At 40.1% G+C, this 19,371-nt stretch overlaps 1 protein-coding gene across 1 annotated transcript in view; it reads right to left on the bottom strand.

Moving 5' to 3' along the window:
• TPH2 (tryptophan hydroxylase 2) overlaps nucleotides 1–19,371 on the bottom strand; it is a 94,300-nt gene that overhangs the window by 70,948 nt on the left and 3,981 nt on the right. Inside the window, exons 3-5 of the mRNA XM_005571552.5 lie at nucleotides 17,627–17,810; nucleotides 17,418–17,518; nucleotides 11,504–11,571 (exon numbers count right to left, since the gene is read on the bottom strand). Of these exons, the coding sequence (XP_005571609.3) occupies nucleotides 11,504–11,571; nucleotides 17,418–17,518; nucleotides 17,627–17,810 (353 nt within the window). The remainder of the gene's footprint in view (nucleotides 1–11,503; nucleotides 11,572–17,417; nucleotides 17,519–17,626; nucleotides 17,811–19,371) is intronic.

Below are 19,371 nucleotides of genomic sequence, written 5' to 3'. Positions count from 1 at the left end.
TTTATGATAAAATATTATCAGTAATGCCCAGAGGCAAAAAAGCAAAAAGTAAAATATTCAAAATATTATTCTGCTAAATGTGTCTCCCTATTAGGATACACACTTTTTGAAGGCAGAGATTTTTGTTGCTTTGTTCATTTTTGTATCCCTGCTACCCAGGGTGGAGCCTGGAATGCAGAGCTGTTCAGGCCAGGCACGGTGGTTCACATCTGTAATCCCGACACTCTGGGAGGCCAAGGCAGGTGGATCACTTGAGGTCAGGGGTTCAAGACCAGCCTGGCCAACATGGTGAAACCCTGTCTCTACTAAAAATACAAAAATTAACTGGGCATGGTGGCGTGTGCCTGTAATTCCAGTTACCAGAGAGGCTGAGGCAGGAGAATCGCTTGAACCCAGGAGGCAGAAGTTGCAGTGAGCTGAGATCATGCCACTGCAGCTTAGCCTGGATGACAGAGACTCTATCTCAAAACAAAACAAAACAAAAAAATAATATTTGTTGAGTGAGAAAATCAATCAATCAGCCTAAAGCAAAACACAAATTTAAATGTTGGGGAAAAAGTAGTTATACATTAGAGTCTGGCAGATATGTATTTGTCTTGCCTCATATATTTCAATTACTATGCAAAAAGCAAAGATTCAGGATTTTAACAAACTTTCTGGTAACTTCCAATTATTCCTATGTACAATTTACATGCAAGGGTTCCTTTTTGCTAATTTTCTCCATTCAGTTTTCCTGACCCTTGTCTAGACATCATCACTCAGTCATACTTGTAACCAAAATTTTCACCAGGAAAGAAAGCAGCATATGTAAACCCAAAGGGAGAGAAAAGTCCAAACTCAACCAAATACAGAGATGTTTCCTTGGCTGGACATTGTAATGAATGAACTTCAAAAGCATTTTCAAGGCTACAGAGCACAATGATTTAATAATATTTTTTTACAAACAAAAACTCACAAATCAGTACAGCAACTTAACAACCATCTAAAGTATGCCTAAATTTCAAAACACAGTCAAGTCAGCTGACATACGTGGCTTGACGGGGACTCTTCTGTAGAGGAGGTTAGGAGCCCCATGACTGCTAAGCCATGCCATAGAGTAAATATAAAGGCATAAACGCATTTTCAGTTAGTCCCCTAGGCCAGTCAGGTAAAGAGCATTTGCGATCACATATTTTATTTGCTTTTGCAAATGAGTTTTGCGCACATGAATTTTCGTAAATGAGTCTATGGGCCCTAAGGAACTTTCAGATGGGAGCAAACAAAAACGTTAGTTTGCTTTGTTCACATTGTTAATATTGGTGCTGCCTTTACAAGAGACATAATGAAAATAAACTACTGCACCTAGGGAGCCTCAGGGAGAACAAAGATTTAACTCCTAGAAATTATTTGTTTTTATTTGTCCTGTGCACCACAGGATAGGGCTTCCCACCATTTTCTCACCTGGCAGAAAGCCCTCTTCATATTCTAGAGAAGTGATTTTCATCTGCAAAAACTATCATGAAATTAAATATCAACAGCAACAACAATGTATCTAACATCCATCAATATGTGCATGCTCAACATACACAAGGAGCTTGAGCTCAAAGAACTTGATACAGAAAAGAGCTAAAATTCCCAGTCGCCAATAGCAGCTAACAGTCTCGGGCCACTAGAATGAAGAGTCACAGAGGTAGAGTCTCTAAGAGCCACAGATTTAATCAGATACATCTTGCACCTTGTTTGAAAGGGACAGAACACAGTTAACTACTAGGCCCTGATCTTTTTCAGAGTGATAGATGAAGAAGCATGATTATCCTACAGCTCATGGCCCTGTGCAAATTAATAATGGCATTCATTTATTCACCCACCCATTTCACTGTAACAATAACAACACTATAATAGTTCATTACAGGGATTATGTCATATAATGCTTATCTTACAGAGTCACTAAATGACTATTCATCTCCTCACTTAACTGTTGAAGAAACTGAGGCTTACAAATGTAATAATCTGTCCAAGATCAAACAGCTAGTAAGTAGAATAGTGCGGACTCAGAGGTAGGAAGGCTAGCTCTAGAGACCCCACTCTTGACCAATACATATCAGTACAATGTACTGAGTACCCAATACGGATCCAGCATCAAGGTTTGGCCTCCGTTTCCTCATTCAAAACAGGGAAGTAAGGCTTCTCACATCGTGAGGATCAAATGAGAGGTCATCTGTAAAACATCCTGGCCGGTGCCTAGTGCCTAATAGGTACTCAATATGGTTGATTCTCTTCCTCCAGGTGTATAAAAATGAATGAAATTTCATCACTTCCCTGCAGGGTTGGGAACAGGTCTGGAGATGACAAAACAGCACTGTTCCACGTAAACCATTCACCTCTCAAGCAGGACCTGTAGAAGTAATTCAAATCCTTCATGTTCATGAAAATCATTTTAAAGTAAAAATACTCATACCTCTTTCCCTGTGAAACACATTAGAATTTGGTGCAACTATTGTCCTTGTCAGTAAGTGATACAGTACCATACTGCGTTAATGTTTTCCACAGCTGTGGGAGCCACACTATAATCAGACAGCATCCTACTGAGGCATTCACACACATCTAAAAAACCCACCAAGCCCAAAAAGCAAAAAGGAGAAACCTTTTCCAAATCAATTTTCCCTTTTGTCTTTCTTTGCAACTCTCAGGCTCCCTTCCTTTCAGCCATTGAGCTGCGCTTCAGGTAGAGAGAAACATTTGGCATGAAAATGATTATCCCATAAAGCCTGAAGTCTTTTAAATCCTTATATGAACTGTGCATTTCAAATCTGCTAAGACTTCTGTAAAGAGAAGGATAACTTTATAAAAACCCAAGTCACTTAATTCGATTGGTCTTGTTTTCGACCTGTGTGTGATACCACCTATGTCAAATGGAAGTTGCTAAGCAGATTTTTTTAAAAAAGAAAAGACGTGGCATCTTGGGCAGAGAAAGATATTTGAATTCTACAAGAGAAGCACTCTAAAAGTCCCTAATATGACCTTCCTCAGAAACTATCCTACTCATCTGGGAAATGACCCCAATACTACAAATATTTGGTTTTGTTCTACTTTTCAATTTACCGCTTCATTTCAGAGAAATTAAAGCATCAACAACTGGTGTTTATGCAGGAGTCACAAAGTACCCAAACAGCCACATATATCTCAGTTTCATTCAAAACCTGGGAAAGCAAATCAATGGAAGATAATGGAATGGGATAAAATTAGCTCAGTCAGGGAGAAAACATATTTGCCTTCTAAGGTGCCTCTTCTCAAAAGGGCAGAGAAAGGAAAAAAATTAAAGCTTGGTTTCACATCACAGTAGAGCCTATAATTCATCAAGGTGACTATCTGTCAATGAAATTGATGAGGAAAACATCATTAATAAGAAAAACTTGCAACCCCCCAGTTAAGTTTTTTCCCTGTTAAGAAAGCATAACCTTCCCTTCCATTCTTCCTCTACCTTCTACTTGTTATGTTTCCAATTAAGATTCGCCTATCTAAAAATAGGTAATGTGGCACTCACAACTCCTGTTAGTAATGTATTCCTTTAAGCTACATTCTGAAACCAAGCAGGATCCATAAATCATGCCTCTTCTCTCATGAAATGAGAAATGCTAAGGTCAACTGAAATTTCTGGAAAGGTGGAGAGGTAGAGCCACCCCAGTTATTTTTCTGCAAGTTGCAATAATTGCAAATGCCTCTTAGGAAAAACTCAGCAGCAGTAATCCCCTAGCTCAGACACAAAGCTAAACTGTCACAGCTCCCTGCAAGCGGAAGAAACCCCAGTACGCTCAGTACTGAGCACTAGGGCGCGAGAGGCAGGGCAGCAAAACAGCTCTACTCCAAGTCTGCAGTCTACTCTTATTGGTCTCTGATCATCCATCTCTTTCTTTTTCTTTGCAGACCTATGGCTGAGTCATCTAGTGAAAGAGGAAACTGAGAAGACCTCCTAAGAAGTGAGATACTGGCTTGGAAATCCAATATGTTCATTCCAAGGCACATCCATTCCATATTTACGTATCTACTCAAATATCTTAAAATGCACTGTATGTTACCAAATCTCAGTCCCAAAGGGCTTTGTTTTGACATCATGTAGTACTTGGCGGTATAAGCAGGAAGAGGAGGGGTAAAAAAAGAAAACGCCCTTCTGTGCTTTGATGAGAAGAGAAGGTTAGCATCACCACCACTGCATGTAAAAGGAGAAAATTCTCTGTCTCTCTGATGGAGCTGAGTAGAATATTCACAAGCTCACCCAAATTGAAGGTGCCTGCTGAGCTGGTGATTGCACTTTTCAAATATGCTAGTTCTCTTTTGGAGCTGTTTTGTTTTAGGGTCTCTGTTTAGCTGTGTACTTACACTCAGAGCAAATGAATCACAAAGGGTGCAATTTTATAAATCAAAAAAAATCAAGAAATAAATAGGCTAGCAGCTAGTAAAAACCAGAGTGACACATTCCTGGCAATTAATTTTCAAGCCCCAGCCCAGCTGTGTTTATTTCCATTCATTCTATGTCTCACGAGGGTCAGGCTTTGGGTAGGAGGAGAAGAGCATGGGGCCTGGGAGAGAGGGAAAAATCAGCACATGGAATGGAAACATGCTACTGCCATGCCAGACCCTGGCAGATGTCCCCAACAACCTGCGAGAAACAGCATGGTTTTGCAGTGTCACAGGGTTGGTTTGAGTTCTGAGTCCATAAAGTTCTAAGTATATTGAATACTTACAAGGATTGTGCATTTCAAATATGCTGAGAATTCTGTAAGGAGAATAACTTTTACAAATGGCAAGTCACTTAGTTCTGTCACTGTTATTTCCAGCTTGTGTATGAAACCACCTGTGTCAAGTGGAAGTTGCTAAAGCCACTTTTTTTGTTGTTGTTCAGAAAACAAAAAAGAAAAGGGTGTGGAATTTTGGGCGGACATTTAGATTCTACCAGCGGCATTCTTGAAACCTCTAAAAGTGACCTTACTCAGAAACTATTCTGGCCATCCAGGAAATGACCCTAGAACTACAAATATTTGCTTCAGTTCTACTCTTCAATTTACTGCTCTATTTCCAAGGAATTTGAAGCATCTATACCTGGTGTTTTACGCAAGTGGCACGATCAGCTGTGTAACCTTTAGTAAGTTTCTTAATGTCTCCCTTCCCACAATGTGGCACAGTTGATCTATGAAATTAACAGATACGGCAAGAGTGATGGTGTGTCACTTCCAATGCTAGGTTATAAAAGGCATTATAGATTTTGCCGTGCTCTCTCTCTCGGATCACGTGATTTGGGAGAAGCCAGCTACAATATCTTGAAGATATTCAGGCTGCCTGGTAGAGAGGCCATGTTGCTAAAAACTGAGGCCTCCTGCAAACAGCCCTGTGAGTAACCATATTGGAAGCAGGTCCTCCGGCCCCAGTCAAGCCTTTGGATGATTGCTTCCCTGGTCAACAGTTTGCTTTATGATTAGGGTTCTACATTAGAGTTCCCTAATCTAGAACCCTCCAGCTAGGCTGTTCACAAATTCTTGACACTCAGAAATTATGTGAGATAATAAATGTTTGTTGTTCTAAGGTACTAAATTTGGGGATTATTTTCTATGTAGCAATAACTAATATAGTGTAAAAATCAGACAGAAGTCAGGATTGCACAAAAGCCTTGGCCAAGGGGAGTGGAGATGGCTGGCAACCAAAGGGTAATAAAATGATTTGGAGCATGAGGACAGACAAAAAGAAGAGATCATTTGAAGTGAGAAAATAACAATATTATCAAATTTTTATATAGCATGTATAGTGTTCTAAGTTTTGTTACTATATTCGCTCATGTAATCCACATAACAATCCTATAAAGTAGTACTAGAGTTATCCCCATTTTACAGATAAGGAAACTGAGGTACAGAAGATTTAAACAATTTGCCCAGGTCACTCAGTTAGTAAATGGTAAAGCTGGGATTCACCCCAGGCAGTGCAGCTCCAACTTCTGACACTTAACAACTTCACACGCTGCCTCTCGGATCTAAAGAAAAATAGGAAATACAGCCAATGCCTTTATGTTGTCAGCGGTCTGAGTAAACCCCATGCCTTTGGTCTAGAGTGTTTGATTCTTGTTTTAATAAGGATAATAAAGTACATTGTATAGCAATGCCCCACTTACTTCACTTAATCCTTTAAACAAACTCCCAGGAGAGGCAGAAGAGATATTTTAATCTCCACTTTACAGAGGAGAAAAACTGAGGCTGAGCAATGTTAAGGGATGATTTGAATCCCTGAATTCGAAATCAAATGAGTTTTCTTGGCAAATTAAGGAATTTTCCGGCTCTAGGTTAGAGTTGGAAATTCTGACATGCTGAAACTCTCTTGTTTACCTTACCTATTGACAGTTGTAGCTGTCTATTTACATTTCAGATTCCATGGATAAAAATACATAAATCAAAGAGGAAGCAGCCCCGTGAGAAGAACATGAGGTTCATGTGCTACCTTACTTTCAACCAGGAGTAAGTACATTCATAATAAAACACAATCACAATAATATTCAAAATCAATTTAAGCAAACAAGAGTGGCATAATTAAAGCTAGAGCTCAGGGCCTCTTTCCAAAAGAATAAGATGGATTGAAATAACTACCACCATCCCCACGAAAAATATAATTAAATTAAATATGCATGTATATCGTTGAGGAATAATCATTGTAACAGCCCCCAAAAGAAAAATGTGTTTAATTCCAGTCAACTGAAAAAATGTATCATTGATTTTTCCCCCAACAATATAGTAATTGTGAAGTCCACAGAAATGCAGCAAAGTTAATGCTAAGGTTCAAATATGAAGGCACCAAAGACAGAAAACTGGACAGTTTCAGACAAACCTAACAGCTACAACATCGCAGTCACAATTTCCTCTTCCTTCACATGCCATCTGCCCCCCACGCACTTCCATTTCCTCTGAACTGCAAGTCTATATGCACATCACATTATCTAATCATGGAGTACTTTTTTCCTGTTTATACTAGAATTTATTTTATTTGGGCGGGGGAGGAGAGGCGTGATCTGTGTGTTAGACATTCTCTCACAGATGATTTCAGAAACAGTGTCCTCTCGATCCAGGGTGTTCATTCTCAGATCTTCTATGAAGAATGATATTTGCACTAATGAATGTTTCCTGTGCTATTATTGGTGAGGCAATTAGGCCTTCCCACACTCATGTCTGCAGGCGGCTGTGGGCCTCTGGGTAATCAATCATGTTTCTCGGCAGCACTGTCAATCAGAAGCTCGCCTGAGTGGCATCTATTGACAGTTCTCAGCATGCCGGCGCTTTCCCGCTCCCTCTCCTCTTTCGGGCTCATGGTAATACAGACTTTGAGCCTGCTGTTTTTTCATCATAGAGTGGAATTTTTTCATTTTTCTCTGCTTGTGTTTATTCTTCCCCCCTGCTTTATCCTTTCAAGAATATCACAGAAAATATAGTATTCAACACGAATCCCCCAGAGGGCTTCTTGGCTGTGGTTTCAATATATATTATTCTGTATTTCATTTCTTTCCCTTCTCCTTACCTTTAGACACCTCAAACTACATCCTGCCAACCCCTATTACAACCCCAAAATATCCATACTCCATCTTTCTCTGCATTTCTGACCACATGTTTGACTTCTTCTCATTGTCCAGAAAGTCTTAACTAATGATCAGCAGGGAAGGGAATCGAATTGTTCTCCCCATCAGCATGGTCCCTAATTTTATCACCAAACTATATTTGTGAGGACCGCCTATGCCGGATTTTTCAAAACGACCCCAACCTCAAATGATCCATTCCTTGGACAAAGTGGTTCTAAACGTCAGTTTGGAAAATCAGGTTGTTGCACACTTAAATGAGATTATTTGAAGTGATTATGGTATTCACATCATTCTCCTTCATGTACTCAGAAAACCATCAGCACTAGAAAAAGACCTATTTCAATTAGAAACTGCATCCCTGTCTCCTGTAAACTGAAGGGAAACCTCACCTGCTACACGGCAGCCTGGACACAACTGCGAAGGCCCACGTGGAATTTGTCAGTGTCTGTGCCCCACCCCCGCCAGCACCACAGCAGGCACATGAGCCCACAAGTGACACACAGGACTGTCTCTCTCTTATCCATCCTCAAACTCACACTCAGAGAAACCTTAGCAATGACGGCACACAGGGCATTAAGGAATGAATGATCCTTGGCTCTACTTCCCACAAGTCCTGGGTTCGTGCTTTCCTGATTTAACTACCTTTGGTAGGCACCTTCCTTGGTCCATCCACTCACAAGAAGTACTGGCAATCTGTTATTAGTATTTTGGCAGCTTCCCATGTGCAGAAAAAAAAAAGGGAGTGGGGAGGAATATGACTGCTTTTTATGAAATCTCTCTGTAAAGAGGAATGTAGATCAACACAAAATGCTTCTGTATATGCAACAGCCCTTCAATGGGAAACTAAACAGTTTCTTCCAAGAATGTTTTGAGCTACATTATTTGATAAAATGGCACATAAACAATGGTATTAACATCCCTAAAGAAGAAAACAGTAGGTCCACTGGAAATGGAAGACAGCCTGTGGAAAAGGTTGGGGGAGATGTGTTAATAATGTAAGTGACATTTACAATCATTGGTCATGTGTTGGGTTCTGTGTGAGGTACAGCACATGCATTCTCTGTTTTAGTCCTTACTACAACCCTGTGAAATGGGTCCTATTGTTGGGCACACTTCCCAGATGAAACAGCCATGGCACAATGAGGTTGCACACCCAGCTCGGAGCAGTGGAGTGCATACAAGCTGAGACTGTCGGAGTCCAATGCCCCAGTTTTTAAGCCTGCTGTTATCCTGTCTAGTCAGTTTGGTCTCAGCACCATCCAGGGGAGAGGGCTATAATGCCCTGGATTCTAAACTCTGTTAGGTAAATATCCTTTGCTTTGACTCTGCATCCACCAAGTAGCCTAAGGTTATAGTCCGGCCTCCTCTGCTATCATGACTATAAGGATGGTTTTGTGAGTCCTTTGAGGGTTGTTTCTCACTATAAAATGATGAATTGGCCATTTCCTGGCTCTCTTGGCCTCCTGAACATTCAGTTACCAAGAGTCAAGCCCCTTGAACCTTAGCACTCCCCAACCCTCTAAACTGGGTCCAGATCCTGGAATGCCCCAGCTCCATCCAGCCCTCTATTATATAAATGTCCATCAATTTCTCCATTTTCTATTTTTTTCCCTACAGATATCACACCTTCATTTTACTCTTTAGCTATGCAAAGGTGGCAAATGCAAAATCTTGTTAACCTTTGAGAACCTCGCTTTCCATCATTTTGACTATATGCTCATTTTCTGTCCTCTCCATATAAATATATTTTCTTTAAAACCAAATGACTCCTCATTATCAAAGTTCCATGAAACTAGTTGACTCATATATTCTACTTGTATCACCACAACATCAGCTTGCCTTTGTTTAGCTTTTGAATTCTATCAAGAAGAAATAAGTAACACTTGAGCTAGTCTCTTAGTCTTGGCTCACTGCAACCTCCGCCTCCCAGGTTCAAGCGATTCTCCTGCCTCAGCCTCCCGAGTAGCTGGGATTACAGGCAATTGCCACCACGCCTGGTTAATTTTGTATTTTCAGTAGAGACAGGTTTTCTCCCTGTTGGTCAGGCTGGTCTGGAACTCCTGACCTCAGGTGATCTGCCTGCCTCAGCCTCCCAAAATGCTGGGATTACAGGCGTGAGCCACCGCATCCAGCCGAAATCATGTCATTTTATACACACACACACATACACACACACATATATGAAACATATAGCATCCACATATAAAATACAATTTCTGGCCAAGCACAGTGGCTCACACCTATAATCCCAATAGTTTGGGAGGCCCAGGCAGGAGGATCACTTGAGCCCAGGAGTTTGAGAACATTCAGGGCAACACAGCAAAACCCTGTCAAAAATACAAAAAGTAAATTTAAAAAATTAGCTGGGCATGGTTGCACACACCCATAGTCCCAGCTACTCAGGAGGCAGACTGAGTGACAAAGCAATCTACTTTATCTAAGGGAAAAGGCTCTGCCAGGCATTGAGCTTCTACCATGTTCTGGCAGGTCATGCTACAAAGAAACTGCCCTGCCCATACCCCCTCTAAGGATCCACGTATACAGTCATGACCTGATTCCACAGAAGAAGCCTGTGGACCAGGGGGAGCCAATCATAAGGCTCACAACCATTATCAGGGCCTGAGGTGAAAACGTGAGCTCAGCTGGTCCGAGTCCTCTCTTGGCAATTTAATCAGGAAACACTGGGAGATGGGGCTAGAGGGGTGGTGGTACTGAGGGTAAGAAGGGAGCCTGAGGTTGGGCTTGGGCTAGGGCAAGTGCATGCTGATATTGCAAGATATGGAAAGTCACAGTAGAGAGGGCAAGGAAGGTGCTTAGAACAGAGGAGATGAGAATAGGCATATGTGAAAGGGCATGTGCCATGTGGTCCTGGTTTTCAAGAATATGGTTTTCCTAAATGTGGTAGAGAAAAGAGGAAGGATGCCTGGGACTTGGGAGGATGAAGGGAAGAGCACCTAAGCATCAAAGGAAGCTAGGGATGCCCAATGAGAGGTGGGATGAAGAATCTTCTCATCTGTCTTAAGCACCTGTGTGTCAAATTCCTTTTTATAAAAAAAGCCCATACTGAGACCCTCTATAATGTACATAATGTCCTAAACTTTCACCAATGACACATTTGCCTCTCAGGACAGTAAGTTTCACACCTACTCTCAATTGGGGTAGGACGAATCTTTCCCTTACGAGGTATGGATTTACATTTTGTTCTGATGACAAGTTTCCTGTAGCTGATCACATACCAGACAGAGGAAAGAGAGCCTTGTGATGATCTATGAGTTATACTAGCGTGAGTAGAACAAACACAGGCCTAACCACCACTGCATTTTTCTAAACGTGGCCTACAGTCAACATACAACATCGCAAACACATCCTGTCACTACCACATAGCATCATGTACTATGCACAGTCCTCACCCCGAAAAGTGAGGTCCTCCTCTTCCATCCATAACCCCTGCAGTTTACAGGAAATTTTCCTCTCCATGTAAAGCAAACACATGTCTTTTCTATTACGGCTCCTTAAATGAGCCCTTTCACCATTCTTGCTGAATCCTCTACTTTCATTGGGGAAGCAGGAGATTGAAGAGAGTTACTGAAAAGTCAAGGCTAAAGTAAAATTAAAATGAAAACACAGTTTCTGAGACCTGCAGAGTGCACAGAAATGGTCTTTGTCTTGGTGGAGCTGGGAACACAATGGTGTAAATGTAGCTCTTGGCATGTGGCCCGCAGGTCTCATTATTTTACAATTATACCCAGATGTCAAACATCAATGTTGGCATTTAGAGCCTACAGAGTTGGTGAGTGTTTAAAATGGTTCACGCCTGCCTTCTGCAAAAGTTAAAGTGAAGAGATGACAGGTTTGTTTAACACAGCATGTGTTTTTCCTAACTAGCCAGTGACAAGAAAGAGTTATACAGGTACTTACTATTTATAACCCATGGCCACATCCACAAAATACTTTCTTCTCTGTCGATAGACATTGTCCTTAAATCCCTTAAACACAAAAGAGATTAAGTTATTTAACAAAGTGCTGAAAATTAGCTGCAGAAGACCTAAAAGAAAATCACTGTGGTGTTTATTCAGTGTTCAATTCATATGTAAATCTTATCCTAGGATGGCCATCTTGATGACACAGACAGAAACAAATTGTGCTTACAGTAAAACCTCATTAAATTGGGGCTGTGCTAATTTAGGATGTGTGGCAAATCAGGCTAAAGTTTACCTTTCCACTAAGTAAGCAGAATGACTTAGTTGAGCAAGTTGATATTGTGAACAACACCTTTAGGTTTTCAAACATCATTTGCATGTAATTGATCTTAATCACAAATTAATCCTATCCTATTCCTTAAAGCAGATCCCTTTAACATGATTATTCAGTAACTTCACCTAATTTTAATTGCTTTGTATAAATAACTAATAAATGTGACATTTATTATAAATCCTATCATTTAGAATAATCAACACATTCCCAAATCAGTATGAATTAAAGAGGTTTTGCTTTATTTTATGACTACGGCCACATAATGCAAAATCGATTTTAGGGAATTCATGCACAGAATAGCAGCCTAGCACCATTCCACTCTGACTTCTTACAATTCTAGTTAGTCTTAGCCAACTTCAAGATTTTTATCCATCATCATCCACTTGGGAAATTAAACATTATGTCTGTCATTTTTCAGTCAAGTGAAATCCTTCAGAGAGGACTTCTTGGTTTACTCAAAAATCTCTCCTCTTGTCAACAGACTTTCCATTTTCCTTTCCTTTAAGCACCTTCAGACAATCAATTCTTTCCAGGGTTGTTTCTTCCAGCTGTTGGAAGCTCAGAAGGAATTGTTGCAATTTGACTCCTACCTCTACAGCCCTGCAACCTGGAAGGATAACCAGAAAGCAATGGCTTCCTAAGAATGGAGGCCAGGCAAGGAGACAAGCCACTGGGATCATGTATTGGAGAGTGAAAGAACAGGGTGAGGCCCACAAAGGCCTAGACTACCTCTGCTGAACCTAAGACAGTTCTGCAAGATGGGCTGCCCAAGAGGAGCCTCAAACTCATTAGCAAATTGCCCCTCGCTTGCCTGGCTGAAGAAAACTGGCCTCGAGGCTAGAAATCTTCACAGGGCTATCTGCTGGACAGAAATGAAGAACTTCCATTGTCATCAACCTTTCTTTCAGGAATGACAAGAGAGTTACTAAGAGGAGGAGAGAGAAGATGACCTGAGACCACCTTTACACCATGTAGAAATGAAGTATCCTCTGTCCAAGAAACTAGCACTTTCTTTTACTGTGAATTGGGAGTTTTTAAACTGGGGTTCATAGACAGGCTTGTGAAGTCCTAAAATGTCTATATAAAAATTTTTACAAAATAGTTACCACTACCTTGAATTTTGGGTATTTGGCAAAAATAATAATAATAATAATAAAATAAATAGTTACCACATTCACAAATAGATCTGTGCCCTTTAAAAAAGGTCTCCTGCTGTATAGGGTAGATGCAGTCATGCTAGAAAGTACTTGTTTCAACACTCACTAGTAAAACTACTTGAGATGGTAAAACCAAAGAATTCTAAGCACCTTTATTATTCAAAAAGAAAACAGGCCATGACAGAAGGAAAAGCGTCCTGTGAAAAGCATAGCATCTGTTCCCCGGTTCCTGCCAGACTGGACACCATGGTAACGGCATCATAATCTGCTGGGCCTCCTGAAGAATCTCAACTGCCTCTCTTCTGCAAACACCTGCACCTTTTCCAAGGACGCAAGAGAGTGATTTACTCATCATGCCTCATTAGCTTAGTGTGGCAGTGATTACGCAAATGTTGTGGGCGATCCAAAACTTCCTGGATTGAACCATGTACTGGCAAAGTAAAACAGGGATGCTAGCTGCACTAGTAGTGACAGAGAAACAGCATTCCTTGGCCATCCATTCTGAACTGAAGCCAGGGATAGGGTTACTGGATAAAATACAGGGCACTCAGTTAAATTTGAATTTCAGATACACAACAAATAATCTTTTTAGTATAAATATGTTCCAAGTATTGCATGGGACATACTTATACCCTAAAACTATTCCTTCCTTATCTGAAACTCAAATTTAACTGGGCATCCCAGATACTTATTTGCTCAATCTGGCAACCCTAGCATCCAGAGAGTACCCACCCTCCCTCTCTCAATTTAAATCAAAGGAAATTGAAGACCCAGCCTGAACTCCAAAGTGCTCAGCTAAATTTCTGTTGACACTCAAGTAGCTATCCCAAATAGGTCAACCTTCACGGAATATTAGAATCACCTGGGAGCTTTAAATAAAACATCAAACCTGGCCACATTCCCAGAGGCCCTGGCATCAGTACTTTTTAATTCTCCACACGTGATTTGAGTGGAAAGCTAAGGATGAGAATCACTGGGCTAGAACATTAATTAAGACATTAGTTCTGAAACTTTAGATCTCATCAAGGTCTCCTGCAGATACTTTTAAATGCAGATCCCTGGGCCATCCCTGAAAGTTCTGACTCAGTAGGCTTCAGATGAGCATCAAGATATTATATTTTTAACAAACACTTTATGAGTGAACCTTGAACCCCACTTCAAAAGACCTTCCCAGTCTAGATGCTGGCTCCTCAAAATGTGGTCCCCAGGCTCTCTGGTGCAAGCCTTATCTGGGAGATCACCAGAAATACAGAATCCCAGGCCCTACAGAATCATTGTCTGATTTTAAAATGATCTCGGGAAAAAATTTTTGCAATCTACTCATCTGACAAAGGGCTAATATCCAGAACCTACAAAGAACTCAAACAAATTTACAAGAAAAAAACAAACAACCCCATCAAAAAGTGGGCAAAGGATATGAACAGACATTTCTCAAAAGAAGACATGCATACAGCCAACAGACACATGAAAAAATGCTCGTCATCACTGGCCATCAGAGAAATGCAAATCTAAACCACAATGAGATACCATCTCACACCAGTTAGAATGGCAATCATTAAAAAGTCAGGAAACAACAGGTGCTGGAGAGGATGTGGAGAAATAGGAACACTTTTACACTGTTGGTGGGATTGTAAACTAGTTCAACCCTTGTGGAAAACAGTATGGCGATTCCTCAAGGATCTAGAACTAGAAATACCATATGACCCAGCCATCCCATTACTGGGGATATACCCAAAGGATTATAAGTCATGCTGCTATAAAGACACATGCGCATGTATGTTTATTGAGGCACTATTCACAATACCAAAGACTTGGAATAAACCCAAATGTCCATCAGTGACAGACTGGATTAAGAAAATGTGGCACATATACACCATGGAATAGTATGCAGCCATAAAAAAGGATGAGTTTTTGTCCTTTGTAGGGACATGGATGCAGCTGGAAACCATCATTCTCAGCAAACTATTGCAAGAACAGAAAACCAAACACCACGTGTTCTCACTCATAGGTGGAAATTGAACAATGAGATCACTTGGACTCGGGAAGGCGAACATCACACACCGGGGTCTATTATGGGGAGAGAGGACGGGGGAGGGATGGCATTGGGAGTTATACCTGATGTAAATGACGAGTTGATGGGTGCTGACAAGTTGATGGGTGCAGCACACCAACTTGGCACAAGTGTACATATGTAACAAACCTGCATGTTGTGCACATGTACCCTAGAACTTAAAGTATAATTTAAAAAAAAAAAAATGATCTCAAAGGTGATTTGTTTGCCCCTTGAAGTTTGAAAGACACTGACCTAGATATTTAACCCTTTCTAGGGAGCCTCAGCAACCTTACTCTTATATTCCAAGCCTCTTCTGAAGTACCCTATCACAAGGGTCCCTGTGTTTGTCTCAGGGCTGGGATTATTCCCAGGCATAAAAAGTGCTTAGACAATTTTTCCATCCTCATCAAACAACTTACGAAAACACCAATTTGCCAATATTACATTCTGTATAATGAACATTTGGTGTGCTTATAAAAGAAATATATGTGGTTGAAAAAATGACGAGAGGGGATTGCTAAGTACTTGCAATTATTTCTAGTGACTGCACAGAAAATAAGAGAAGGTATCATAAGGTGGTATAATTAGGAGTAATGGAATAAAATTAAGCACAGGAAAATTTATGCTGGGTATTGGAATAAATTTATTCTCAGCACGGTCAGTGGTTCCTACGGTTGTTCCATTAAAATGGCTGAACTCCTTTCTCCAGGTTGAGTAATTTTCAAACTAGACTAAGGGGAGCATTTGGAAATAGGAGGTTATCAAAAAATCCTTTACCATCCAGGCATTGATCTGGATGATTTAATACAGCATTTCTATTTCTGGAATTAAGCATTTACTCTTGCCAAATGCTTTCCAGTTGTTTTATTAACTAGGCTTTTCAAACACCCCTTTGAGGTCAATAACAAGTTTATTTCCACTTTTTACATAAAGAACTTGAGGTGCAGAGGTAAAGGGACTTGGCCAAGGTCATTCTGTAAGTTAACAGCTGGTGTCTGTGCAGCCCGGGTACTGCTTAGCTGCTAAGTCAGGTTCCTGTGCTAATTCTGATGCCTTCTGGAAGTTGAGAGAGGGGAAAGATAACAATGGGTGATTATTAAAGCCATTTTTAATGTTTTTCTAATGTTCAGAAGCCTTACATGTGAATTACTGGAACATATTCTGAAATTTTAGGCTATATTAGCAAATATAACACATTGTTTCTTTGAGAGAATTTTTGAAAATAATGCAGTTGAATTGGGTCTGTTTGACCATTTGTTTGAATGGTATATTTGAATTGGTCTGAGTTGGTATGTTATGTCAAATGACTGGTTTAATTGAAAATTTCCCTAGTGTTAAAGTTGTCATAGTTTCCTTTAAAACAGAGGTTCTCAAACTTAAGGGTGGACTTGTTAAAACAAATTCCCACATGATACTGACACTGCTGATGTTGGGGTCGCACTTAGAGAGCCACTGTGCAGAGTAGAGCCACACTGTCAAACCCCCATATTTCCTCAGTTTAAACAGCAAAGAATGTCTGTAAATATTACCTGCAGACCACAGAGACGTCCTGTAAGCATTAGTGATCTGCTTGGGTTTTACTCTTTTATCTGCCCATTTTTAGACAAGGGGCACTGGGGGAGGGAAAAATGCCTATAATGAATGGGTGCATTGCTTACTTCTCCCACACTATTAACTGTACTTCACTCTGGCCATAAAGAAGTTCCAGGTCTCCTGTGTTAAATAAAAACTGATGTAAAGGGGGGAAGGGGAGAATAATGGGAAATGCTTACCCGAGTATCATATTTCTTTAAAGATGGTCATTTTTATTGGAGTAGAGGAAAGAATGATGGTAGATAGATTCAGGGTAGATGTGGGAAGAGATATGTCTTCCATCATAGCCTTTATTCTAAAACGCTCTGCCTTTCCATTGAGACTGAAGTCAACTACATTACTCTACTCCTAACTACCTCCAGTCAAGGAAAATAGCAAAAAGAATTTTATTCTCTCACTGAGCCCCATAATGCCTAGTCCTCCCTAGTTTCCCAGAGGCATGATCAATTTCAGCTCATCGTTTTTCCAAGGGTCACCATCTGCAAGTATATTTCAGCTGTCTAATTCCACAGAAATATTCTCCAAGGTTTAGAGTCTCCTCCTCTATCCAACCCTTTTAAAAATAAATGCTACGTGAAAATACCATCCTTCTAACCTGCTTCCAGTCAACACGTGTACAGGGAAGCTTTATCATTTGGAAGTCTGCTCTCAGTTATGGGGAATAAATAAGAAATTGTTCTATAATAAAGCATTGCAGCACAGAACATGGCACACTGCCTGTCACATGGGTGGAGCTGAGAGAGCATGTGAGAAATATATTTTACTGGACACTTACTGGGTGGTCGGCATCAAGCTCAGAACCATACATGAGAACTCTGTGAGAGCATTTGTCTAACTCAGAGATCTTCCGAGGGAACCAGGGCACATCCTCTAGCTCTGTTGAAAACAGTGCAGGTTCAAAAATATTAGTTCACAGATTGTGTTTTCCCCTTTGCAATATTTGTCAGATTTCAAAATTACCCAACAAGCTAAGACCACCCTTGCCTTCTTCCTCTGTCCAAATATTCTCTGGAGGATTCAGCGTCACAATAGTGGTTTGAAATTTCAGCAACTGAATGAGCTCATTGAATTCTGTTTTCCCACACTCACAGTCCACAAAGATTTCAACCTCAGAGCTCCTTCGCCGAGATTTCCTGGATTCAATATGAACCATGTGGACGCGTTTTTCCTGTGGAAACATGACCATCTCAAAATCACCTTTGGGGGACAATAAAAGGAATGCCATCAGCTTTTCTTGTTCACGTCTTAAGCAAGGTGCCAAGTACCCATGCAAGAGGAAGAGACAATCTCTTTGTTCTTTGAATAAAACTTGGAAATGTTTCCAACCATTATTGCTGTTAATAAAAAATCTATATATTCATACTTCTGTGTATAGGTTGTCCTGCCTCATATAAAACAGAAGGGGCATTTAAAATATAAACTGGCCCTATAAAATGAACATCATCATTTCCCAGAGAGTGGTACACATCCCATAGGTGGCACATTATTATTTGGGGAAAAAATTATTTATTACATTATCATGTAATAATCCATATTTATATGTTTCCGAAAAACATAACTAAAACTCAAACCCCTAATATAAAGTTTTCTTTTTTTTTTTTTTTTTTTTGAGACGGAGTCTCGCTCTGTTGCCCAGGCTGGAGTGCAGTCTCAAAAAAAAAAAAAAAAAAAAGTTTTCTTTTAAAATAAACAGAGTTTTAAAATAGCCTTTTAGAAATAACCTTTTATAATCTTTTTATAAGTAAACAGTACAAATGGCAAGCAGAAATGGGGGAGGTGGCATGAAAATGACTGAGGCTTGGGAAACACTAGCCAAACTGTAATCCATATGGTAGAAAAAGAAATAGGAGCAAGATAAGTAGTCAAGAGAGGATCTCTGAAGGCAAAAGGAAAACAAACAACTTAGGCAATTGCACAGAGGGTGAAGAAAAGGTAAAAAATAATGATAATAACCCCTAAATGGGATCACTTAATAATTGTTCTCTTTTGACAATCTTCAAACTAGCTTCAACCAAGGATGTGTTGCTGCAACTATCACTCTATGATGGATCTCAGAGATAAGGACAGTGATTTAATATTTAAAAATCAGGTTAGAATTTCCCCCAGTGATGTGTTCTTCATTTCCTCTAAGTTAATTGAAGACTCTGTTCTTTTCATCCCAACCCACCTCCAAATAAGCAGACATTTTCTCACTCCAGATGATACACTGTGATTACCCGCACAATTCCTGATACAATCCTAGACAATCTCAGAATTTTCAGCATAAGAGCAGGATACGTAGTTTCCAGTGCCAGAATAGTATCAAATCAAACAGCACCCTCTCCTATATAAAGAAACTAGTCTTAAAAAAAAAAAAAAAAAGAAACTAGTCTTGTGACTAGGAAACTAAATGTTCTATTTCTGTTTTTATTAACCTTTATAATAATGTCATATTTTCTCAACTGGCTGATAATAACATTAAGATTAAGTTCAAGGTCCAAGAGACTTCACATACATTGTGTCACGTTAGGCTTTTAATGACTTTTGGTTGAAGCAGAGTAGATATTTTTAGGGGAACTGAGGTCCAGATGGGTTAAATGGTTTAGCTAAGGTCTGGTGACTAGCTGATGGCAGAGTGAAAACTCAGGACTGCTAACTCCTTCTCCAGGAATTTATCCACTGCACCCAGCTGTCTAATTGAATTGGCCTGCCTTTGGCACTGTATGGACACAGGCTTGGATGACATAATT

Source organism: Macaca fascicularis, chromosome 11 (genome assembly GCF_037993035.2).
Source record: "Macaca fascicularis isolate 582-1 chromosome 11, T2T-MFA8v1.1".
Taxonomy (NCBI): domain Eukaryota; kingdom Metazoa; phylum Chordata; class Mammalia; order Primates; family Cercopithecidae; genus Macaca; species Macaca fascicularis.
This window is presented reverse-complemented; position numbering and strand designations above follow the sequence as displayed.